At 35.5% G+C, this 27,969-nt stretch overlaps 1 protein-coding gene across 1 annotated transcript; it reads left to right on the top strand.

Moving 5' to 3' along the window:
• Nucleotides 1-60: 60 nt before the first annotated feature.
• LAP-2 (Cytosol aminopeptidase, catalytic domain) lies at nt 61-21,545 on the top strand. The gene is made up of 10 exons (XM_051213773.1): nt 61-245; nt 2,684-2,749; nt 3,648-3,730; nt 6,005-6,140; nt 7,642-7,924; nt 11,217-11,608; nt 13,626-13,706; nt 14,448-14,534; nt 17,713-17,865; nt 19,638-21,545. Exons 1-10 carry the CDS (start codon nt 99-101, stop codon nt 19,779-19,781), a joined length of 1,572 nt encoding a protein of 523 aa, XP_051069776.1. The 5' UTR covers nt 61-98; the 3' UTR covers nt 19,782-21,545.
• The last annotated feature ends 6,424 nt before the right edge of the window (nt 21,546-27,969 follow it).

Below are 27,969 nucleotides of genomic sequence, written 5' to 3'. Positions count from 1 at the left end.
TTATCATGTAATTGGTTGATTTCACGTGCATGTGATTGGTCAAATACATTAACTTGTCAATATAAATCCGTAGGAATTAGGAAAATTTGATTAGAATAATGTCTACCAATGTTGTTACTCCCGTGTACCCGGTATCTTGTTTGACAGATCCATCATATGATGCAGTTTTGTTACTGAATGATGATATTGAAAATTTACCAAGAACTTTACAGCTGGCTTATAAGTCCTTGAAGGAGTTCTGTGAGGTGAGTAGTATTTGTTTGTGTAGTCGACCGAATTAAACATGGTTTATCTCAAGTTACAGAATTTAGTTAAATATAAAAATAAAGCATAATGTTTCTCGAGAATTTCCACTTTGCTATGACTAATTCCTAATATTTTTTAAGGTGTTGCCCAATTTTTACAATAACATGCATAAGGGTCAAGTGTAGTATTCAAAACCTGGCTAGTATTCCTGCACAAAAAACCACTTAATATTTCACATTCGTCTTCAGAATAAATACTAAGGTGTCAAAATAATTATTAAATATTTGCATTTATATTTCTTGTCCATAAAATTTCTACCGAGATATACGACTAAACATAGGTTCAAGTCGTATAAAGACCTTCAGCCATTTTTTCAAATCCTGGGCATCATATTATATTACGTTATTCATTCGGTGATGCAATTACTTGTTAATGATAATGATGTATACAAAACTTGCTATTTCGAATCTACCGTAGGTTTTGACGCTCAATAAATCCTTCGTACTTGATTGATTGATGCAAGCGATTTGACTTTATACGTATACATCTGTTCACGTTATATATTAGTTAGTTATCAGTCTTCATAACCGATCGGACTTGTAATCTAATGAACGAAGATTGAGAGGTTGTACATTGTGAGCCAATTAATTATGATTATGATCAATTCACAACTTAGTTCAATTCATATCTTTACTAGTTTGCAATTGCTATCTCTTAACATTTCACAGCTAACTATGGATTAAAGTTTAAGAGAGTATTCAGTAAAATTTAAAGGGCATTCTGTGGTATCAAGCTTTGAATTATTTATATTGATTTTGCTAGAGTACACGGTATATATCTATATTTAGAACAACATATATAAGCGAACAATATTGTTTTCGATTAGATCCTCATCAGGCTTTACTCCAATTTACAGGAGGTTATCAATAAACTGGATTTCTACTGTCGTTACGTTGATGACACCTTCATCATTGCCGATCAGAACATTAGAAAAGAACAACTACTGGAACTATTTAATAACAAACATCCTGCTATTAAATTTACATGTGAAGAGGAAATAGATAACAAACTAAATTTTCTGGACGTTTTGTTAAGTAGAAAAGAAAATGGTTCTATCAGCAGAGGTGTGTATAGAAAAAGTTCTTCTCCAAGCCAATACACACATTTTTTAAGCTTTGTGCCTCTTCATTATAAGAGAAACTTAGTCAAATGTCTTGCAAATAGAGCTCTTAAGATATGCTCAGTCGACACTATTGATAGAGAATTACAACACATAATATTTTGATTGAATTGGGATATCCACTGGGTTTCCTGAAGAAACACTTGCATGTACAAAACAGGAAAATAGTGACTCTGACGGCTAATAAGAAACCGCTTTTCTTGAAACTGCAATTCAATGGTGATTTGGCTAGCGATGTATTACGGGATAGATTGACTAGAGCAGTAAAGAGAACGTTTAATGCTGCCGACCTCTGCCTATCTTATTCGACCCGGTCGATGGTGATTCCGCAACTGAAGGATAAGTTACCTGGTTATGCCACTTCTATGTGTATCTACAAATTCAGCTGCTCCTGTGGAGAAAGCTATATTGGGCTCACTACCAGGCAACTGAACCAACGAGTTAGTGAACACCTCCCTTCGTGGTTAGGAAAAGGTTACGTCAAAACAATACGCAGCTCGGTTCTATCACACTTGATCGATAGCGGTCATATAGTGGACAGAAACAAGTCGTTCAAAGTTATTTATCGTATTCCCACTAGTTTTCCTTATGGTGTTCGATCTCGTCTCTTACACATAGCAGAAGCTATAGGAATCCGAACCGACAAGCCAAGTCTTTGTGTTCAGAAGAAATTTGTAACACCCTTATCTCTCCCCTGGCCTTAAGTAATAAATGAATTTATTTATTTATTCTTTTTCTAACTTCCTCTTCGTTTACTATTTTTCTTCACACCCTCCTACCACTTTATTTTCTCTCAAGTATACGTTTCATGGTCCAATTATCTGAACATTTCTTATTACGTCATCTTATAATTTTATAATTGTTATCTCAGTTTCTATATTTTTCTAATCATTGACCTATTTCCGATTATTTAACATTGATTTGAACCTTTATTATTCCTATCAAAACTAATGCACCTGTTGTCACACCATCAATTTGTACTTTTCACATTTTACCTATTATGTAATCTTTACCAGTTATCATTGACTTATAAACTACCTTGATTGGTTTAATAATTTGGTATATCCATATAAATATTACTGTATATTAGAGTAAAGCCTGATGAGGATCTAATCGAAAACAATATTGTTCGCTTATATCTATGTTGTTCTAAATTTACAATATGAGAATATTTCAAATATATCTATATATATAAAGTTTGATCTGCTGAATTAGTGAGTATTCTATCATAATAATTTTTTAACGTTTACTTCCAAGGTTAATCCTAAGTTTTCAGATGAAATCAGTGTGATTCCATTCCCAGAACATCCATCAAAAAGATTAGTAAGTAATTTTTTCAATGATTTCTGTTTGCATCTTTTTTTTCATTTAAAATTTTAGAGTATGCAAATCAGGTACATTTATATTTGTTCTCTATGAAGCGGCTTTGATAGCCACTTATCAGTCAATGTTTTTCTAAGAAACACAATTTCTTCATCAATGCATTCAGTACTACAGATCTTACTTATTCGGTAACATGGAGTGAATAAGATTCCTCTTTTTGCCTAGTGGAACTCAGCTATGGAAGTTGGTTAACTGGGTCATTCTATGGTTACTTTCCGCAAATTGACCTTTTTAAAGATATATATCTCTTTGTCAGAGGCGTATCGGGGGATGAGGTAGAATCATCTAATTCCTTTCATAGTTGTATTTACATAACTGTTGAGTTCTATTTATGTATGGAGACATTTAAAATACTGATTATTCAGTTCTCAGTTGAGTGCTGAAATCAACGAGCGGGCATTTTATTTGATTGGTTAATTGCCTTATTTCTCACGGTAAACTTTTATTCAGTTGAGTTTATTTAATCTACGTAACTCTCGAAATCTGACCAATAAAACTGTTATAATTGTATTGTGTATGTGTTAAAAAATTAGTGCATGAATAGTTATCAAATATTTACAACTTAGGTAATGAGCAGTAACACAAAACTTTACAATTCAATCAACGTGAACTGGATCGGTCCTCAGTTTCTTAAGACTACCAGTTATGCATTATGTACACACTTCAGATAGTATCCATTTATTATGAAATATATGCTTGCTTATTGCTTAATAAAAATCACAAAGTTTCAATATCATTTTAAGCCTCGATTATCAATTTCAGCATGATAGGATTTTTGGATTTGTAAGTCAGTCTATTCTTTAAAAATATTTCATAAGTAATTTTTAAATTATTTTAGATTTTTAGTCCAACTGGTCGGTTAAATACAGATGAAGCGGACATTCGTAGTGTGTATGATGCTGCTGTGAATGGCATGTTAAAGTAAAGTTTACATTGACTTTATATTCTTGTGGGTACACACATTGATCTTTTGTCTGATTCAAATATAAATGATGATTTTACTTTTAAGGCTATATTGCATTGTGATCCCAACCACTAGGTCGCAAGCTTGAACCACTCTCACTTTCGATTGATGGTACATACTACTTATATCCGTCGACATCAGTAGCACACATCATAGTAGTATTGATTTTTCTTTAACATAAAATTTTCTTTTAACTTGACACTTTTTACTCTATGATGACAAGGTTAGTTTTTCGTTTTCATTTCAAGCGTTCTGGGCACCGTATAGTGATATTTTTTCCGTTCGTTTTACGGTATTTCGAATTTTTTGCAAAAACCTATGTCTCATTCCTTATTCTGATTGACTTGTCCCTCGTACTTTACTTCTACTTCTTAAAATAGTCTCTTGGATAAATTTAAATATTCCCGTATTGTCAATTAGAACAACGTATATGAATGAACGACATTGTTTTCAACTAGATCCTCATCAGGCTTTACTTTTAATATATAGTAATATTTCACAGGTTGAAATCATGAGTCAATTGAAGCTAGACCACCATGGAAAACCTGGGTGCGGGATCGTGGATGCGCACTGCTGAGGAGTCCCATACTAGGACGAAACGGCCGTTCAGTGCTTCCAGGTTTTCCATAGTGGTCTAGCTTCAATTGACTCATGATTTCAACCTGTGAAATTTCTAAAACTCTCCACAAAACCCATTCTGATATAGTAATATTTAAATGCACATATGAAATTGTTATATCAAGTATGACGGTTTATGAGTCAGTGATAACAATGGAATAGATTACATAAACAAACATAATAAGCAAAAAGTACAAATTGATGGTGTGATGACAGGTGTAATTGTGATAAGAATAATAAAGGATTAAGTCAATGTTTCATAATAGGAAATAGATCAATGACTTGAAAAGTATAGATACTGAAATGGCATTTGTTAAAGATTATTAGATTACGTACCCGGAGAATTGGACAGTTAAGCATATATTTGAAAGAACGGGGTAGAGAGAAAAACATCAGGACATATAGTATGGGAAGTAATAATTTTTATGACTACAAAGATTTGAATTGTTAACTCGAATCCCCATAGCTTCTGCTCTATGTAAGAGACGTGATGGAACCCTATAAGGAAAACTAACAGGTATAGGATAATTTATTTTAAATGACCTATTGCTAAGTTTCCTGGTTTTGCTAAATCATGTATGCCTACGAATTCAGCTACTCCTCTAGAGAAAGTTATATTGGGTACACAACCAAACAACTGATCGAACGAGTTAGTGAACATCAGCCTTCGTGGTTAGTCAAAGGTATAATCAAAACAATGTGCAGCTCTGTCTTATCATGTTTCGTCGGTATCGGTCATGTAGTAGATAGACCTTCACCCTCTTCTTTACAAACTGTATTTGAAATGGTTATTCACGCAGTTCATTCTTTAGGATTACATAATGTAATTGATTATTGTAGCTATAAGTTTATTTTCCTAAATTTCGACCTACTTTTTATGTCGCAATAAATATACATGAGATCAAGCTTTTTTTAAATTATTCATATTAATATCATTCATAAAACCTGTCTCCTCACTACAGACTTTCACTCATTTATTATGACACTGTAATCTACATGATTGTTACTGACAACCTACTAATGACCTTTGTTAGTTTAATATTAATCATGTATGCATAGGAATATCGTTGTATGTTAGAATCGAACCGGATGGATATCTAATTGTAAACGATTTTTGTTCAATTACATGTCTTATTCCACAAATTTGTTTTATTTAGCTCAATATTTTTATTATTAAATAAGAATACTCCTTTGTATTAGTTTCATTGATACTATACTGCTGATCTTCATTTTAATAATATAAAGATGGAATAACATGATATAGGCAATGATGCTTGAGAAATTTGTAACAGAACCAATAATTGTATGCTTCTCTTCATCTTTTTTTTAAAAAATCTTCCTTTCTGATCTGTTCAGATTCTGTTCGTTCCTTTTGCTTTATAATTTTCTACTACAATTGATTCACTTAATATGATAACTTAGATGTCTTTTCTCTATTTATGGCAGATCGATATATCTTTCCTATGATTAACCACAGGTAACAACTTACATAACATATTGAATGTAAATGTTAACAGTAGCTTCGTTATAATGTATCCTTGTCAAATTCAGTAATATTAAGTTCCATTTTTCAAATCTCACTATTCTGTATTCTTTGCTCTTATATTTAATAGGTTGTTAAACATAGGTTGTAAATCACCGCTATTATGTTGTGGATCATTCATATCAGCACCGAAAGATTCTCAATGGTCTGAACGTAATTGTTTATTACTAAATGCTGTATTGGGAGCATATCATGCATTGTACACAGTAAGTTTTTCATGTTTTTTTTCCAATTTTTATTTTGTTGTACACAAAATAATTTAACGTATATTGTGTACCCATTGACTAACTGTGATTAGCTTATTGCAACTTTCTAAGAAATGGGGGAAACTAGAGAAAACAATATGAAAAGGCGAGAGTTAAAAGTCAAGTGTTTAGGAAGGTCTGAAAGAAGTGTATATACTAAGTTCCAACACCACATATGTATGCTGTGAAGGGTTTCTACTATATTTGCTGAACACTTTCTAAAAGATAAGAACTTCATTTCTTCTCTGTTTGTGTTTAATGTTTTCTACCACTGGTAATGTTACTACTTGTATTATTGTGGGATTTATTTTGATAATTTCATTTCGCTGCCATATCATGTGAAAATTTAAACCGATTCATATACACTCCAGATTCTATATTGGTTATGACTGACAAATTGATGAATCAGACAATAGTCTCCAGTGTTTCGTGTAGTTCAATGGTTCTTCAACTTACTTTATCTCATAATGATGAAAATAATCGTTGAATTGAAACCTCTAACAATCCACTGAAGTAAAAGTTGTTACCGATTTCTGGATGAATAATCACACATTTATATTTATGAAAAATGTGTAAAAGTGTATTTTCAGTTAATCGAATTACAAAAATAACATTAAAGGGTGGTCGGAATACGAAATACGATAAATACTTTTATCTGTTTTAGTTCGTTGTCAGTTATTATTCATTTTTTTAGTCCATTGAATGTATACTTATCCTGTTGTTCACTCTTGAGAATACAGTGATCTTGAAGGCAGTTCTCAATTCCCGGTCACCCACACCCTGGAAGGGTTTTTCTGGAGGTACTTGAAAAGGAATTTGGATTAGAAGTGGTCTTAGTGACCTGAGAGCGTGACTTCAGTGCCCAAGGGACAACTGCCTGAGGTCGGTCACACACGACCTTTTTGTGAGTAATTTTCGTGTTAGCTGCGCACTTGTTGAGACCTTACCACCGTAGACGGATATCCGTGGGATAAGGCGAGGTGTGCATTTCTAGGGTCGACCTTTTCCAACCCCACCCCTCCTTGTGGGAAGGCAGCATCGCTGTCATGCTGGTTGTCTGAAGGAAACACTTTACTGCTGTCACACCTCTGTACAGTCAGCAGTACGACTTCGCCTTCGGACTTTGGGTTTATTGCTTTTAGTCTCACCGCTCTTCAATCGACCTGTCTGGCATGGTAGGACCTTGAGGAACGGTCGTTCCAGTCAGTATAACTCGGTTGATTCATCACAATAGGCAAGCCCGACCATCACATCAAGGTAGCAACAATGATCAGGCTATTGTTCACTCGATCTATGTAATTAAATAATGAATATTTACCCTCACATGTTATTTGTACTGGTATGCATAAAAATAAGTATTTGAAATTTCAAAATTGAATTTTCATCGATTGCCTTCATGAAACCAGCCAGTCACTTCCTAAATAATAATAATATGCGCATATTCTTTGAATTATTCATTTAGCCTCTTGAGGTTCGTGAAATGCTTCCTGAGAAATTTCCTAAAGCTATTCGATTTGGGGTGATGGAAGCTAATGACTCCTTACTAGATATCGCTAAAGCTATTGAAGAAGGACGAACATTAGCACGAGATATTGGTGGTTCGGATCCTGAACGAATGGCAGCCCCAAAAATTGCTGAATACCTACAAAATGCTTTAAATGGTCTTAAAGGTGTTACAATCACTGTCGATAAGGTTGATGCTAAGAAATACCCATTAATGGCAGCGGTAAATAGAGCAGCATCAGGTGAGTTTCCTTTGATCGTTTGAATTTTCCCATTCACCGTTATTTCTAAAACTTGACACAACTTGCTTTTAATAAAATTGATTTGTTGTATGCTATTGAGCTCTGGTTGGCCACTAAACGAAGACAATCAGTCTTCTCCATGAGTTAAGTATTATACAGATGTATGTTGTATGTTTCTACTCAGAATTCACTGTATTTGTATGGACTGCTGATGTTGTGTTAAGTAGACAACTGTTTGGGTCTAGTGATCGTATAATCCTGTGTCCAGATCGTATTATTGTATCATATTAGCATATCGCGGCAAACGCGATAATAATGCACTTTCCAATTTTATCCAATTTTAATAAATATTATGTATCAGAAGGGGTTTTGTGGAGATTTTGGAAAGTTCACTGGTTGAAATCATGAGTCAATTGAAGCTAAATCATCGTGGAAAACCTGGAAGCACTGGATGGGCATTTCGTCCTAGTATGGTGTACGATGGCGCAACTTCGTGGATTGGTTGGAGTTAGGTTAGACATTAACACCGTTGGATGCCGGCTCAGTGGTCTAATGGTCTAGCGCTCGCGCGCGGGACTGATAGGTCCTGGGTTCGAATCTCGTGGGAGGCGGGATCGTGGATGGGCACTGCTGGCGAGTCCCACAATAGGACGAAACGGCCGTTCAGTGCTTCCAGGTTTTCTATGATGGTCTAGCTTCAATTGATTCATGGTTTCAATCAGTGAAATATTATGTATGTTAATATTCTGATAATCGAATTTTCTTCGCACCCCGTGGTATTATTAATTTATTATTATTGTTATGAATAACACTCAATGTTTACATTCAGATGATGGATTTCAAACTTGCTCTTTCATTTCTTAATTGCAATTCTTTTTCTTATATGATTATTTGTGGTAAACAACCGATTATGTAATTTTGTTTTTAATCTTTACTTTAAAACAATTAGTCTTTGATAAATTTCGATGATGCAATGAGGAGATGAAGTTTATCAGAATTATGTGATATATATTTGCGCAATACATTTCGAACAATCTGATCACACATATTTCAATGGTCAAATAAGATCACAGGATAGACAGACATCATCCTCCATTTCGAGACATTTGATTGAGACTGGTCATAAGGTTGACTTCAAGTCAACATTTGTAGTGTTATACAAAAACCTTCAAAGACATATCTAAGGTTTGTTGAAGCCTTGGCTATACGGAAACTGAAACCCCCTTTATGCGTTCAAAAACAATTTATCCTTATCTTTAACCTACCCTAGTAATACTGATAATCACATTGTTTTTGTGTACTTTATTATTATTTTTTGTTACGGCTTACCTTTAATCTGTCTAGTTGACCTTTTAATTTTCATATAAAAATGTCTTAACAAGTATATTGCGTGTGATCAGATTGTTCGAAATGTATTGCGCAAATATATCACCACATAATTCTGATAAACTTCATCTTCTCATTGCATTATCGAAGTCTTTATTTTCTTTGAGTTATTTAAAGGTTATAAATTTTGGAGAAAATTTTATGTTTAATTGTAAGATCTACACATTAGAGTGATAGCAAGTAAATCAATTGAAAAGATACATTTCTTCGTTTAACTTATCCTTTTAATTCATCATATTTTTTAAAATTTTCTTTGAACTAATGAAAATCACTCCCACCTTCACTTCGATACCTGAATATTTACAAATTTATATCCTGTTCTAGCCCCGATTACTTCAGAAATATCAGTGGGTACTGTAACATCCAAACTGTTAGTTTCGGATTCTAAATAGCTCCTAGTAATACATTAGTTATTCGTCCTTCTTCACAGGCACATTCCAAACTATCGTTGGGTAGAATAAAGTACTATTCTAAATAATCATAAATATGAATCATACAAAATAGCTAAATGAATGGTATCACTAGGCTATTCAACCAGTGAGTTATTCAGTAAAATGTGTACAGTCGAATCCAGAATATATCGAGTAGATAAATTGTTAACGAACACAAAAATGGTTACTTAGCGAAGAAGAAATGTGTCCCTGCTAAGCAAGGTATGTAATTCTGCCAGCTAGTAATCAATCGATTTGATCACTGAAACTCAAACAGTCCATAATTTGTACAAACTTTTTACAGTACAAACTAAAAACATCTTCGACTAACTTTTAAGGAATATAAACTGCCCAGAAAAGACACTTCCCGCTACATGAGGACTTTATTCTACAGTAAAACAATAAAACATTTCGAGCAGTAATCAACCAAACTCAAAGCAAATATGACAGCCGCCAAAGAAATGTGATTGAGCAAAGTGAAATTGAGACAATCATTGAAATACTGTGTAACAGCAAGAGAATGTTCTGAAAACTAAAATTATGATCGAAATAACGTCAATCTCCTGTGAAACCAATAAGTGAAATGAATATACGGAAACAAAATTATCGAGAATATTAATCTTGTATTTAAAGGATGATAATTAATTATTTCGATGTAAGAAACATATGGGAAGAACCCTCTTCCCCCACATACACGTGCATATCCACACAATAAGTTGCTTACAGCTATTTTGAAAATTTTTCTCCTTTCCTTTCACCTTACTAATATAAAGTCATTCGTTACACTGCTTTATTTATAACTTATCTACTTTTCTGTTATTTATGATTGTCAACAGTGTGTACTAAGGGCTTCCGGTTGGCCAATGGTACTTGCAAATCAAGGAACGATTGAACTATTCTCATATGAATGGTTCTGTTATCAACGGCTGGAACACAATACTTCACACAATCACCCGCTAACACAGCAAGAAAATAACTGTTCAAACAGTCAACTTGAAATTGTACAACTCAGTATATTATATCTTATCGAAAGTACGATCTTCAAGCATGCAGAAAATCATCTTACTTAAAGTAGTAACAACTAGTTAGAAAAGGGCAGAGGTCGTATTAAAGGTTGAGTTGGAAGAAATGAAATTTAAGATTATCGTCACTAGTAAGAATTCTAATATTAGAAATGGATACTGAGTAAAATCCCGTAATCACACCAACAGTTTTACTCGTTAGTAAGACCACACCACACCATAATTATTCAAACAGGACACTGATACAATAGAAAATGTCTATCAAAGCTGTTTGTGCAAGCCCAATATGTAGACGTGGCGATTTTTTATATTCTTAATAAAATAGTTATTTAAGATAACATTCATATTCAGTTTCTTTTAAAAATAAATCCCATGAGTATAACTAACTTTTATGTCATTCAAATGTGAATACTTTTTAAGGAGAAGGAATAAATAAACATTTTTTTCTTTCAGTTGTACCTCGTCATGATGGGAGAGTTGTTCATATTGGTTATAAACCGTCGAATTCCAAAGAGATCGATACATCATTATTTCTTGTCGGTAAAGGTATCACTTATGATACTGGTGGAGCTGATGTTAAAGCCGGTGGAATTATGGCTGGGATGCATCGAGATAAATGTGGTGCTGCAGCAATAGCTGGTTTAATGAAAACTATTGGATTACTGCAACCAGACGGTATAAGTGTTTCAGCAGGTTTGGCATTTGTGCGAAATAGTGTTGGAGCTGAATCATATGTTGCCGATGAAATAATCATTGCACGCTCTGGACAACGTGTACGTATTGGTAATACAGATGCTGAAGGTAGAACGGTTATGGCTGACTTATTATGTGAAGCAAAAGAAAAGGTTAGTAGTTATGGTATTTTTTAGTCAATGTTCAAATATCTTTTACACATAGAAACTCACCAGTAGTATTGTGAATATCCCCGTTTGATGAGTTATCTGAATTAATGTTAAGTTTTAGCCTATAAAGTCTTTCATTGTATACTTTGAAATGTTGCATTGATTTTGTAAAAGTTGCCTATATTTACGATCATTATCATTATTATGTTAAAATATTCAAAAATGTCATGATTTAGTTCTCCTTTTTGTACTTCCTACCTATGTTGCCACTTTAACGTAAGCATGATAGAAATTTGGTTTTGTTGTCTTGCCTGTATGAATCGAGACACGCGGAGTCATCTCATACTGTCATGATTGAATGAATATTAAGGACTTTGTAACTTGACTATTTTTATTTTTATTTTATAGTTGTTAAATAACTGGGTGATTGTATTTCCACATTTATTGTACAAGTTCCTGTTGGATTCGTTATTCGTTTTGCCATTTTTCAATTATTGCTAATTTATTATTTCCCTCTTGGTCTCATAGTAGCTTGGCTTCGAGATAGTTCCTTATGTTTCGTTTATCAATCACCTTGATAACCGTTATGGTTCACCAGGGTGCTTGATACCTGTGTGGTTGCGCCACAGGATTGAGCTGTACTATTCAGTTTGTAGCGTTAAAGCCTGTACGGTGTCTGGTTCCCCTGCTGAACGTGGTTGAGCTGTACTGTTTGGGTTTCTACGTGAAAGTCCGGATGGTGTCTGGTTCTCCTGAAAACCAATGTAAAATTACCCTGGCCTACAAGGGTATATTATATTATATAACTGTGATAACCGTTAGCATATAACTCTCAACGGTGTAACAGTTCAGAAGGCAATGAGATGCGGCGACTACAGTTTATTATTGGACAGCACAGATAACAAAGTTACAAGCACATCGGGTGAATTGGAGTAGAGAGGCTGATACAGAGGTGGATTTATAGTCAAATCGCATCAAGGCGTATACATATAGGAAAGAGAATGATTTATTGAAAGATATTTAAACGGTTAACATTTAAGCTAGAGAGAAGTGTGCGTAGGTTGTCACATGTAATCAAGCATACACGTTTATACAGACATGATAGTGATCATAATAATACAATGAAAAAGACAAATTGTTACTGTCTTGATAACACTGTTAAATAAGTTAATTGAAGGGAAGGGCTCGACAGAATTAACCGTAATCAAAATTAATTGTAGGAGAGTTGCTATAGTCTGTTATTTATAAACCTTAGTTGTTCGTAAACTATGGTCTTTTTACAGTACGATGATGTCTGATAATTCATATATAAACACATAAGTGTTTGAGTTATGATGACTGGTTGACCGAATACAGATAGAAGATTGCATGTTGCCGCGTTCTTCTACCACAGATTGAACGCCGAAACGGAAGAAAGGTACGGGTTATGGACCAGTAGGAGTTAAGATAATCTCAACCATTGCTCAAGGTTAATTGCTGCTAGTTAATTCATGTCAGTGGTCAAAGCATAGAACATAAGTTTCTAGACAAGAAAGTATCCTCGGGTGATCGATTGAGGGGCGATCAAAATACATTCTATTAGAATTTCGTTAAAAAATAGGAAACTATCCTGTGTTTGTAAGTATTATCAAAGATGTAAGTTAAACTAATCTACTATGTTAGTGATTGTGTAGAGGATAAATGAATTACTTTTTATGTATGAGTAAAGGTGAATTCTAGTCCCGATACATGAATGTTTACTTCATTCCTTGGAAGTACTTGTGATTTTCTGAAGTGATTGCCTAGGTGCTCAAATTTCATTCGGTTTAAAAAGCTCCAATTCTCAGAAAACTGTTTACACTTTATTTAAGTGCTGTAGTATAGACAGTCAAATGGTATACAATTAGAACTTATGTTGGTATTTATGATTTATACCTCAGTTTATTCAAGTCCTACTAAGCAGGCTATTTCTCCAAATATATGGCTTCATCTAAGCAATCATTCTCTTTTTATTTCCTATATTTGACTTTGTTTTCTACAGGCACTCACAGCTAAGAATCCATTTATATTTACTATAGCCACATTAACTGGACATTCTATTCGAGCTTACAAAAACTTCACGGTAAATTTAAAACTGTTTGAACTAATTAACTGTCATTATTAGTATCTACATTTATTCTGCGTTGTGTCTGTTATAGTAAACACTTTTCTGTTTTAAACAATCAATATTCAATTGAAAGGGTACACATTTAATAAAGATTTTTTCAAAAAAGAAAAATATTTGGTTTCTAACTGACAAAAAGGATTTTTATTCAGTTTGCTACCCAGGTGTTTGTTTCTTAATATTTATCATGAATATGTACCTGAAGCTTTCTTCACTATTTATTCAAGTGGATGAATTGTAATTATTCTGGCAATGTCTCTGATAGATGGAGGTTCAGAGTTTATTAGGACACTTGACTTTCGTCTAGGAATCGAGTACAGTTTGGTAATGAATTCCAAAAAATAAGAAACGTAACCTGTGAATTAGTTCACTATTGTCTTCAACAGCCGAACGTTATCTACAGAACACAAGAATATTAAGATGAGAATAGGTTTAAAGAAGACAAAATGTGCCCAGCCCGAAACACGGAATATGTTCACTAAACCACTGACTATTCAAATGTTTGTCAGTCTCACTTTTTTTCCTTCACAAGTTTCAAAAGCACGTAGAAAACGGACTGTACAATAATTTTTCATAGGAGAATGACCTAGTAACTAAGGTAATTCTTATAAAGCAATGTTATAGTTTTCCTTTCCTATTATTTACACCGTTTTGTACCATTTCGATAATTCAGTTTATTGTTTTCCTTTAATTTGGCAGGCTTTGATGGACAATGGTCCAGCACGAGTTAAAAAGGTATCATATGAATTACAAAATTCTGGTGATCTAATCTCTGATATTGCCGAGGTAAGTTTTCCGTTAAAACAATTTATTTCGTCACAGAAGATGAGGATTACGTGAATAACAATTATTATGGTTTGTACTGAATTCGTTTTATTTCACTTTTTCTGTGTAGTAATTTATATCATAAATTGACTGAAATGGTACGAATAAGGTAGGTTATAGGCTTTAAAATATCAAGTAACCTATTCTAGCGGTAAAATTTGCTTATAAAGAATGCGGTAGTTTGGTATCGACGGCGCACGATTTGTAACCATTAAGTCGAAGATTTAAAATCTCCACTTACTTTTGAGCATTGGGCTGGTATCATTACTCTCCACACAAATCTTTATGTAGTAAATGGGTCGAAAAGACAAAAAAGGCTTACAAAGGACTTTCATAGTCATTTAACTTCAACTAAGTAAGGGGATAAATGGCGTGATCAACCGCAGACGACATGCCCAAATTACTTTCGAGAAATGGGTATATTAATACTACTACTGGTTGATAATACTAATTGAGAGTGTGATATTGAGCAAGTAAATTAGTGAAATGGATCCCGTTTGAGGAATGTAATTCAGCAAGTGAGACGCGTGTGTGGAATTCTTATAAGTGTTCTAATTAAGCAACCAAGATACACATGCAAATCATCATGGGAAAAGATTGGTTACATCCGGTGTGATACTTTTACGGAAAATTGCTATGCACACCAGGGGTTTGTAGACTGTCTAATCTTGAGGTATTAGAGATGAAGCATACTATCCAAAGCACAATCAAAGGGAACAAAATTACCCCCAGAAAACAGCATTTCATTATGTCACATGAGAATATTAACAGTTACTGGGAATTCATTAGGCGAAATCTTTTGGTAGTAGCGCATGCAGAATAGACTAGTACAAGAATAAACTAAAATATTGGACTAACAGTATAAATTAATTACTAGTTACGAAATTGAAGTCATATAAATGGTTCAATATAACTCAACCTAGTTACTAACAGCGAAACCAAATGAAGCAAGTGGATGAAATTTGGGATTTGTAATCAAATTAATGATATGTAGCTCATAAGACTGTCCTTATTGTATTTGTGGATTTTGTATGAAGAGTACAAACCATATTTAAAACAGTAAGGATACATTGCATTATATCAACCATAGAAAGAAATAAGGTAGGAAATATTTTGTGGATGACTACTCACTCGATCTCATCATAAAGCCTTTATCGAACTCACTGACAAACACAAAATCAAATATAGAAACCAAGAGAGATTACCGTACTAAACATGAAGGGCACGTAGAAAATTACGGCCATGTTATTGAGTTCATTTGAAATAGACTTAGCACATAAATCACTAGTATTACTTAAATCAACGCAAACCGAAAGGTGAAATGATAAATAGGGATGAACAGCATCTACAAAACAAACTGCTGCAACTGTGGAAAATGAATCATTAGACAAAGGTTCCATCTTCTACTCTTGGATGAGCATCGACTTATAGTGAAGCGTCACGACACATCTTCGCTTATATCAATGCATTTAGACAATATTGGACGCAAACTGCAATGGGAAATCTTTGAAATTTCGGACATTTCTAACATCAGAAAATTTGGAAACAATCAATCAATATATCGCAAAAGGACTTAACGTATCGACCAATTACTAAATTCATAAACAAATATAAGATTGGGGTTCAGATCAAAGGGGAAGACAATGTAAGTGTGCAAGCAATAACAAAACTATTGTTGACAGCAACCAGTTAAAATTATTGTTGGCAGAACAAGCTGTCAGTCATTTGAAGAGATATTTCATTAACTCCTTTATTCCTAAGATTTACGTTGCTTATTTTGTCGAAAAAGACAATGAAAGTTTTATGTTTTAACTATCAAACTAAAAAAACACAACCTCATAAAAATCTTACTTTTACTCTGAGTAATTTCATATGGTGGCCAATCTGTTCAATTTTCTTTGTACATGACAAAATCAGGGACTGTTGAGTATATTACTCATCATAACTTATCGATAAATAAGGATATGGAAGCGGGAATGAAATTCATTAATTCTGTTTTCTATCACTTTAGATTACAATCTAATCTCACTTCTGTGTCATTTAATTAAGCGAAATTATACATACATACATACAAAAATAATTTATACATTGCGCCAATAAACGTGATTGAAATCTCTAGCTTTTTCAGTCATACTAAAGTGAAAGTATGCTTTACTGATGACCCTCGGTGACTTTCGAAATGACCTCGTGAAAATCAATTTTCAGCCCATTATAATGTAGATAATATACATGTAACCTGACAGCCTGAAATGTGTTGGGGTTAGAATATGTAATTTGACTCATGGGTAAAGGTGTGTAGTGAGGTTAAACGTTAAGAGTAATTATTATTTAGCGGAAAACACCTTTCAGGCACATGAATGAATACTTATGCATTTAGTTATTTGATTTCATATATCGATGGCCTTTAAGTTTCCTTGAAGACTCCACAAGTCATATATATAATAACAGAATTAATGTCAGTTTATAGGCATAATCCGCTTGATATAGATAGTAATATTAAATGGATCCCATTCTTTAGCATCCCCATGTTTATCAATTGTAAGCGTTCTAGTGATTCGGTTTGTTTCAAAGTTTTGTTTATTTCCTATTCAGCTCTTAAAAGGGATATAAGCTATCCTTAATTGTTTGTTAAATTGGGTTCAGAAATCCAATAGCCATCATCGTAAATCTGATTGGTTTGTAGGTAAAGTATTCTTTTACCTAAACATATAAGAAATATATCATAATTTAGTATCAGCTGGAATAGAATCAGTGAGCACTAGAAAGTTACAAATAACTGTTTTGTTGTCAGTCAGTCAGCTAAAACGTAGGACCAGGCACATATGTGCATCGGTCCAAGTTGTCATACATCATTAGCACAAGATGAAAACCGAATCGTTGTAGTCATTGTTGTAGTTAAGTAGTGTTTAGAAATATATTTGTAATCAAATCCTACATGTTTAGATGTCATGACGTGCATAACATTTTTATGTCACCTAGTTTAAATCTAATAGTTCGACCTCTCAACTCTCATCAATTTCTGATGTAATACGGAGCCGTCTGAACGGATAAGGATTATCATTACTCCAATAAACTCTAACAACTTTCTTTCTATATGTATATACATATTATTGCTTCCTTTTTTATGAAAAAAAATCAGATTTCTACTATTCGTAAAGAAGATTATGCTATGAACAAGGCTAAAAGTGAATATGAAGACCTAGTACAGTGTAATAATGTGGCAAGCAGCGGTACACCACGAGGTCATCAAATGCCAGCGGCTTTTTTGGTTGTTGCTAGTGGCTTAAATAAGGTAAGCGTTGAAAAATGTGATAGAAGTGTTTTTATTCCATAATAAGACTATTTTTTTTTATCAGGATTGGTTTTTATTCGTTTGTGGCTTTCATTGTGATCTACAATCTCCGAAAGAGGTCGGTAATTGACAATTGTCTTTTCATCTTCCTAAATTGATAGTTACCGGTCAAACTTGAAATTGTTATGAAAGATTTAGCCAGTCAGTCATATGCAACATGGTACCTGACACATATGCGTCGTCTCAATTTAACACACCACATCAGTAAGGATTGATGAAATTATCAAGATAAGTCTTTCTCATGAGAAACTACTATTTAAACTCTAGATAATTTCACCTTATGACAGTGAGTATTATTTATGAGTCAGCTATTCAATGAGGGCAAGAAACTGATTCATCTCTAAATTGTGTCAGTTTATCCAACTGTACTATCTCATAACACATTGATACATTTATTGCAGCTATCACTTTTCACTAGTCCCATATACAATAGACTGTAATAATTTGGGTTTCTTCAAAAAAATTAAAATTAATCTACAAATTAGAACAATAAGCTTGTATCTACCTATTTCTAAACCGTGTCATCTGTTTTCCAAGTGTTCTACCTACTCTGTGCTTTCTTAAATTAATGATACTCTTTCCCGCTCCTGTTGACTGTGACATATTCCACACCACTACTACATTAATACTACATTAATTCAGGGAACATAAAAATACAATTGTATAATGATTTAATAATCATAAAACGCAAATATAAACAGTGATTGTCTACGAATTTGTTCCAAAAGTTACGACGTTCTCAGTATCCGCTGGTTTAAACAGTCTGATGTCTGCGAAACAATCGGCATCGTTGTTTCTAGGCTGAGTGGTACAAGAATTTCATAAGATATCACATTATCTCAAACCTCAGGTCGCTTCTATTATTCTAATAGAAACGCAGAGTGATAATATTTATGGATAAATGCGTTAAACTATGTGTTTGATCTACAGCTAGGGAAAGTTGACTGGGTATCATGGCCGTGTCCTCTTATTATCGATAAAGTGGAATTCCAACCTATCAGTCATAAGCTGCAAACTGATTGCCTTTACTGGTAAGTAACAACTCTCGTTTGGGATTTTTCGTTCACTAATTTATAAAGTGGGGCTGTGGTGCGTGCTACTTATATCGATGTGTGTAGTATATCACGCGAGTTAAAAACTCAATGTCTGGCAGCAGAAGATATGGGAAGATCAAGAAAGGAAGAGAGACAACACAATGCAATTTGTAAGGAAACGCATGAACAATGAAATGTGAGACAATGGATTGATGTTTGCAACAGGAACAGTCCATGTTGATATGATGCATTGATATTTTGCAAATTAAAGATTTACTATATGGTTTTTCTATTTTACCAAGTAACTCTGTAATTTGTGCTAAATACAATTCGGTTGTCCCCACCTGTGTTCTCCTTCACTACAGGGCTATTGTTTAATTTAATGTTTGACAAGAGAAAGTCTATCAATAAGTAAGTCTGTTTTAATCAATGTTAACTACTAACATTGATCAGGATGATTTGATCCACCTCATGTTCAGCTAGCATGTTGTAGAATCTAATCAGATTTCGCTTATTCAGACTGAGTTCGGCTAAACACTTAGTAACATCTTCAATCATTAAACCACAATAAGGACTCATATATAAGTATGAAGTGATATTTCATTATTATATTTACCTTACTAAATGCTTTCATTTTGTAAATGTGAATCAATTGTTTTTTCTCTTTTTGTTTTGTAGCATGGTCTTGATGCCAAAGTGCAAATTCCTTACACCAATGTAGATGTAGCCGGTAGTGCAGGTGAAATTAACGTAACACCAACTGCTGCTCCTTTAATGATGTTTGCAAGACGATATATTTTACCACGACTAAGTTTTAAGTAACAATTTGACAATTATCCAATTTCTTCAATTATTCTGAATATTCTAGTTTAGATTTATTCGAATTTCGTTTATATCGCCTTTCTTGTGATCATAAAATAATGATTTTTAATGGTGTAGTTTTTCAATGGGTATTTTATTGTTGAAAATTGAACAATGTAATAAAATACTGACATATTAGTAATTTACATTGGTTTTTATTGCAAATTACGGTAAAATTACTTACTTACGACTGTTACTCCCAATGGAGCATAGGCCGCCAACCAGCATTCTCCAACCCACTCTGTCCTGGGCCTTCCTTTCTAGTTCTATCCAATTCTTGTTCATTCTTATTTCTATCTCCATTTCTCGACGTAATGTGTTCTTTGGTCTTCCTCTTTTTTTTGGCCCTCAGGATTCCATGCGAGGGCTTGTCTTGTGACGCAGTTGGGTGCGTTCTTCAATGTATGTCCTATCCATTTTCAGCAATTCTTCCTGATTTTTTCCTCCTCTGGGATCTGGTTTGTTCTCTCTCATAGTAGGTTGTTGCTGATAGTGTCTGGCCAACGGGTCTGAAAGATTTTGCGTAGACAGTTTTTAATAAACACTTTCATCTTCTGGATGATGGCTTTCGTAGTTGTCCAAGTTTCCACCCCATACAGTAGAACTGTCTTGACATTTGTATTGAAAATCCTGACCTTGGTGTTGGTTGACAGTTGCTTTGAGTTCCAGATGTTCCTCAGTTGTGAATATGCTGCTCTTGCTTTACCGATCCGCGCTTTCACATCTGCATCAGATTCACCATGTTCATCAATGATGCTGCCCAGATATGTAAAGGTTTTTACATCTTCCAAATCTTCTCCGTCAATTGTGATTGGATTGGTGCATTCTGTGTTGTATCGAAGAATCCTGCTTTTCCCTTTGTGTATATTGAGACCTACTGCTGCTGAGGCTGCTGTCACACTGTTCGTCTTCTCCTGCATCTGTTGTTGCGTTTGGGATAGAAGGGCCAGATCGTCTGCGAAGTCTAGATCATCCAACTGCATCTTAGATGTCCATTGTATCCCGCGCTTCCCTTCAGACGTTGACGTCTTCATGATCCAGTCGATCACCAGGAGAAAGAGAAAGGGTGAGAGTAAACAACCTTGCCTAACACCGGTTTTCACTTCGAACGACTTTGTCAACTGTCCTCCATGCACAATTTTGCAGTGTAATCCATCATATGAGTTCTGTATGATATTGACTATGTTCTGAGGCACGCCGTAGTGTCGAAGAAGTTTCCATAGTGTTGTTCTGTCCACGCTATCAAATGCCTTTTCGTAGTCAATGAAGTTGATGTAGAGTGATGAATTCCATTCAATTGATTGTTCCACAATGATCCGTAGAGTTGTGATTTTGTCTGTACACAACCGATCCTTACGGAATCCTGCCTGTCGGTCTCGAAGTTGAGAGTCTGCGGAGTCCTTCATCCTGTTTAACAATACCCTGTTGAAGACTTTTCCTGGTATTGAGAGAAGAGTGATGCCCCTGTAGTTATCACACTTGCTCAGATCGCCCTTCTTTGGTATTTTGACCAGAAGTCCTTCTTTCCAGTCTGTTAGTACTTGTTCCTCATCCCAAATCTTATTGAAGAGAATGTGGAGTATCCTTGCAGTTGCCGCTACGTCTGCTTTTAGTGCCTCTGCTGGGATGTTGTCCGGTCCTGCTGCTTTGCCACTCTTGATTTGTCTGATGGCCATGCTGATTTCTTCAATTGTTGGTGGGCCAACATTGATTGGGAGGTCCGTGGGTTCTGCTTCGATGTTGGGTGGGTTCAGTGGGGCTGGTCGATTCAAGAGTTCCTTGAAGTGTTCTACCCACCTGTTTTGTTGCTCTTCAATGTTGGTGATTACCTTGCCTTCTTTGCTTTTCACTGGTCGTTCTGGTTTGCGGCGATTTCCAGAGAGTTTCTTTGTCGTGTCATACAATTGTCTCATGTTTCCTTCTCTTGCAGCCTTTTCCGCCGTCGTTGCTAAATCTTCCACATATTTACGTTTGTCGGTTCTGATGCTCCTCTTCACTCGTTTGTTTATTTCCGTGTATTCAGCTTGTGCCTTGGCTTTTTCTGCTCTTGTTCGGCTGGTATTGATCGCTGCCTTCTTGTTCCTCCTTTCTTGAATCTTATCCAGTGTATCAACAGTGATCCATTCCTTGTGGTGGTGCTTCTTGTGACCCAGAACCTCATGACATGTTGAAGTGATTGCCTCTTTTATCCCCTTCCAGTTGCTCTCCACAGTAGTTCCTTCTCCATTGAGTAGATCATGAAAGGCCTGGAACTTGTTGCTGAGGACTATCTTGAATTTGTTGAGTTTGTTAGTATCCTGGAGAAAGGCCGTATTGAACTTTTGTGATACTGTCTGCCCCGTTGTCCAGTGCTTCTTGAGTTTCAATTTCATCTTGGCGACCAGCAAGTGATGATCTGATGCTATATCAGCTCCTCTCTTGGTTCTCACGTCCTCTATAGTCCTCCTGAACGTTTTGTTGATGCAAATATGGTCGATTTGGTTTTGTGTAGAGTGATCCGGTGAAGTCCATGTGGTTTTGTGTATGCGTTTATGTGGGAATATGGTGCCGCCTGTGACCAGCTTATTGAAGGCACATAGATTTGCAAATCTCTCACCATTTTCGTTTCTTTCTCCCAGTCCGTGTCGTCCCATAATATCTTCATATCCAGTGTTGTCCGTTCCAACCTTGGCGTTGAAATCTCCCATCAGAATGGTCAGGTCCTTTGTTGGGCACTTCTCGACTATTGACTGCAGCCTATTGTAGAATTGATCTTTAGCGTCTTCATTGTAGTCGTTGGTAGGCGCATAGCATTGGATGATGTTCATTGAAATGCCCTCTTTCTTTGTTTTAAACGAGGCTATGATGATCCTTGGTCCATGAGATTCCCATCCTATAAGCGCATTTTGCGCTTGTTTGGACAGCATCAATGCAACTCCTTGTGCATGTTGTGCATTTTCTTCTTCATGGCCGGAGTATAACAGGAGCTCTCCTGTAGTTAGTCGTTGTTGTCCAACTTGTGTCCAATGTGTTTCACTGATCCCAAGTACCTCTAGGTTGTATCTTTTCATTTCTGCAGCAATCTGGAAGGCTCTTCCGGTGTCCCACATTGTACGAACATTCCATGTACCTAAATAAATGGTCGCTCTGGTTGTCAGAAGGGGCATCGGCCTCGTAACTTCCGAAGGGTTTCGGCTTTCATCATGAGGCGTCATAATTCTTCTAAATGAAGATCTTCTGACTCCCAGGGCAGAGTTTAAAAGGTTTGAATAATTTTTTCTGGTTAACGTTTTTTTTAGCGAGTTAGTTTTCTACGGGATGGGGACGCTAACCCCATGTCCAACCCTCCTCCTTTATCCGGGCTTGGGACCGGCAGTAGCCCCCGGAGGTCCTCAGGCGGAGTTGTAGATGAAACATCTATATCCTTTTTTCAACGGAATTCAAGGTTTTTCAAAGAAAGATCAATTCATAAGGTGGTAGTTGTAGGTAGTCAACAGGAAATCTTGGGGCTAGGTTTCATGGTATTTGGGACTCGTCAGCAAGTTGTACCTGTAATCTTGAGGTAACGAATGTTTTCTGGCGGAAGATAAGTTCATATTCAGCAACCATCAGTTGGGTCAATAATTTAATGAAAAGTATTTATCTTTATATCAATAATAGTAAGCTTGATTTATTCATGAAAACGCAACGTATATCAATCGACCTTTTGAGGTTAAACAAAATGGGTAAATGGGAAAGTAAAAAAATAATATTAACGTTTACAGTTTTGCAATGGGGCATATTATGGTCTATTTCATCATTCATTGTTTACCTGTCAAACTAGGTGATGTAATAAGGTCAAATTAAAATGAGGTCATCAGTGGGCAGTGAAGATAATGGTTTAACATCCGCTATTATATGAGATACACAAAGCCCGACTCACTACAAGACCAGATGAAGCATGACATCTGGTAAATGTTAGCATGCTTGTGTGTGGATGTTATGGTTATAAACAACTAAAATCATACCAAACGCTAACTGCCAAACTGATCCTAAAACTGATTTCTATACCATACTTAGAGTAAATGTTCCGGTTAGATATGAATTCTTCCATAATTGAAGCAAATGTCAACATATGCTATATGGTTTATTCTTCTTTTTTCCATTATTATCATTCGATAAATTAATATATTTTCCTGTTATAACTGGGTTGCCTTGAGATCTGAATTTTAATCTCTAGTTAATTATTTATTATGTAATTCAGCTATGGGAGTTCCGTACTAGAACAAAACAAATATCTAAACCCCTCTAGTTTTCGATGATTGGTCTAACTCAAGTTTTAACAACCATATACATTATATTAAGTCATTTGGTTAGTTAGAAAGGAGTAAACCATATAATTCAAGTAATTATTTACGTTTGTTGACTATACCTATTTATTCTAATGATTTTGTCAGTTATAGATTAAGTACTGTCTAGCGCTTTCCGGTTCTATACATATAAATATGTTGATTAGTATGAGTAAAATACTTAAAACTCAACGTATTCAGATATAGTTTGTTTTAATTTTTGTACAGAATAAATATTTATTTGCAGTCTTTGCCTTCTTTCCTGAATAATCAGTCTTTGTTTGCTTCTAAAAAACTTTTCACAATCTAAAATTAGATGATGAAACGGGACTTAATGTCCAGTATTACACGCTGATTATTGATTTAGTTATAATAGTTTCAACATATATATTACTTCCGATATAATTGTCTTGTAGAATTGATTTACATAAGTAAGTCATTTTTGTGGATAGGATTTGGCATAAGCTCATATTAATCTTCATCGACTGACATTAACTGGAAAATTATTGAGTCACGAAGTGCTAAATATTTTTACTACACATATTTGTGTAGATTGTTGAATTTTATGGTTGACATCACGGACTAATCTGAGTTCAATTACAACAGAAAACAAGAAGCACAGGAAAAAATGTTTGACCTTACTATGGGACTCTTGAGTCGGTATCTAATGGTGTATGTTATAACTTTAATCGTTTCGAGATACTGAGGAATACTTTACTCGTCCTAGGTTAATACTCATTACCACATAATCAAAAGATGTAACCCTAGGTTTATTAGACTTCGTATGAAGAACAGTCCATTTCAACCAATTAATTATGATTAAAGAAAATGTATAATGTCGTTAATAGTAACTAAAAGATGTTACATTGTAAACAGTGAGAAATCGAGAATCTCAATTACTGGATTTTAATGTTTCCGAAGAAGCGAAAAACCGGAAAGAAGTAGAGCAGAAGCAGTATACTGATATAAAATGTAATTTAAATGATGAAATTATGTACATCATCGTTGTGAATTAACCTTTTGTGATTTGATTAATGATCTCTCAATTGTTTAAAAAAGAATGCTAATTGATAGGTAATACCCATCGTGCTATAATAGAACAAATACTATGAAAGGATAGCCTTTGAATTAGACACTTGGATTATTGTACACTGATATGATCTTAGTTGTGAGCTTTCATTTTCTGCATATACTATTGTTCGGTGTTTTAACTTCCTTAAGTTATTATTAATTATTTATGGAATTATTACGAAGTTCTCTCTCAACCATGGCTTTGTTATGGTCACAAATGAACAAGTGAAGGATATGATAACTATAGAGAGCATACTTCCCTATAGAATTGATGCCTAACTATCAGGTTTAATTGTTGCATCTCTATATCATCATCATTAAATCAGTATCATATTGATGTAGAATAAATATTCAAAGATGAAATATAGCCTACAGGCTATTTATAATAATTGTACACTGTAATTTTAACTCCGCCTGTAGCTCTTCTAGAGTTACTGCCGGTCTCAAGCCCCGGTAAAGGAGGAGGGTTGGGCATGTAGTTAGCGTCCCATCCCGTAGAAAACTAACTCGCTAAAAAAAAACGCTTACCAGAAAAAATAATTCGAACCATTTTAACTCTGCCCTGGGAGTTAGAAGGTCTTCATTTAGAAGAATTATGACGCTTCATGGTGAGAGCCGAGCTCCTTCGGAAGCCACGAGGCCAATGCCCCTTCTAACAACCAGAGCAAAAATTTTGTAGGTACATGGAACGTCCGAACAATGTGGGAGACCGGGAGAACCAGTCAAATAGTAACGGAAATGAGGAGATACAATTTGGCAGTACTGGGAATCAGCGAAACCCACTGGACCCAAGCTGAAGAACAAAGGCTAAATACGGGAGAGATGCTGCTATCCTCTGGCCACGAAGAGAAAAATGCTCCACACACTCAGGGAGTTGCTCTAATTCTGTTCAAAGTAGCACGAAATGCACTTGTAGGATGGGAATCCCACGGATCCAGAATCATCAAAGCATCATTCAAAACAAAGAAGGAGGGGATCACAATGAATATTATCGAATGTTATGCACCCACCAATGATAGCAACGGCGACATTGAAGATCAATTCTACGAGCGGCTGTAGTCAATCATAGAGAAATGCCCAAGAAAGGACCTCACCATTCTAATGGGAGATCTAAATGCCAAGGTTGGAATAGACAACACCGGATATGAAGATATTATGGGACGACATGGACTGGGAGAGAGAAACGAAAATGGAGATAGATTTGCAAATCTATGTGCATTCAACAAATTGGTCATAGGTAGCACAATATTTCCACAAGCGCATACACAAAGTTACATGGATCTCACCGGACCACACTACAGAGAACCAGATAGATCATGTTTGCATCAACAAAAAATTCCGAAGGACAATGGAAGATGTGAGAACCAGGAGAGGTGCTGACATGGCTTCAGATCACCACCTAGTTGTAGCCAACTTAAAACTGAAGCTAAAAAAGAACTGGACAAACAGTAATACAAAGGTTCAATACAGCCTTCCTTCGAGATACTGACAGACTCAATGAATTCGAGATAGCTCTCAACAACAGGTTCTAAGCCTTACAGGATCTACTGAAGGAAGAAGGAACTACTATGGAGGACAACTAGAAAGGTATCAAAGAAGCATTAACTTCAACGTGTCAAGAGGTTCTGAGTCTAAAGAAGCACCACCATAAAGAATGGATCTCTATAGAAACACTGGACAAGATCAAAGAAAGGAAGAACAAGAAGACAGCAATTAACAACAGCCGAACACGAGCAGAGAAAGTCCAAGCACAAGCTGAATACATAGAAGCAAACAAGCAAGTGAAGAGGAGCATTAGAGCCGACAGGAAGAAATACGTGGAAGAATTAGCAACGACGGCAGAAAAAGCTGCTAGAGAAGGAAATATGAAACAGCTCTACGATACAACGAAGAAACTATCAGGGAAATACAGTAAACCAGAGTGACCGGTCAAAGACAAAGAAGGCAAGCCAATCACTGAAATTCGACAACAGCGGGACAGATGGGTAGAATACTTCGAGGAACTCCTGAATAGGCTGGTTCCAATGAATCCACCGAACATCGAAGCAGCACACACAGATCTTCATATAGATGTCAACCCACCAACGAAGGAAGAAATCAGAATGGCCATCAGACAAATCAAGAACGGGAAAGCAGCGGGACCCGACAACATACCAGCTGAAGCACTGAAGTCAAACATCGAAGTAACTACAAACATGCTTTACCTTCTATTCAAAAAGATTTGGGAGGAGGAACAAGTGCCGATGGACTGGGAAGAAGAACACCTCGTCAAGATTCCAAAGAAAGGAGATCTGAGCAAATGTGAAAACTTCAGAGGCATTACAGTACTGTCAATACCAGGGAAGGTCTTCAACAGAGTGTTGCTGAATCGGATGAAAGATGCAGTAAACGCCCAACTTAGGGATCAACAAGCTGGATTCCGTAAGGATCGACCGTGCACAGACCAAGTTGCAACACTACGGATCACCGTCGAACAATCAGTTGAGTGGAACTCGTCACTATACATCAACTTCATTGATTATGAAAAAGGCATTTGACAGTGTGGATAGGAGGACGTTATGGAAACTTCTTCGACACTCCGGAGTTCCTGAGAAGATTGTCAATATTATCCAGAACTCATACGATGGACTACAATGCAAAGTCGTGCATGGAGGACAGCCGACAGACGCATTCCAAGTAAGGACCAGAGTCAGACAAGGCTGCCTACTCACTCCCTTCCTCTTTCTTCTGGTGGTCGACTGGATTATGAAGACCTCGACATCTGAGGGAAA

Source organism: Schistosoma haematobium, chromosome 3, assembly GCF_000699445.3.
Source record: "Schistosoma haematobium chromosome 3, whole genome shotgun sequence".
NCBI classification, from domain to species: domain Eukaryota; kingdom Metazoa; phylum Platyhelminthes; class Trematoda; order Strigeidida; family Schistosomatidae; genus Schistosoma; species Schistosoma haematobium.
The sequence above is the reverse complement of the archived record's forward strand: the minus strand, read 5'-3'. Positions and strand labels throughout refer to the sequence as shown.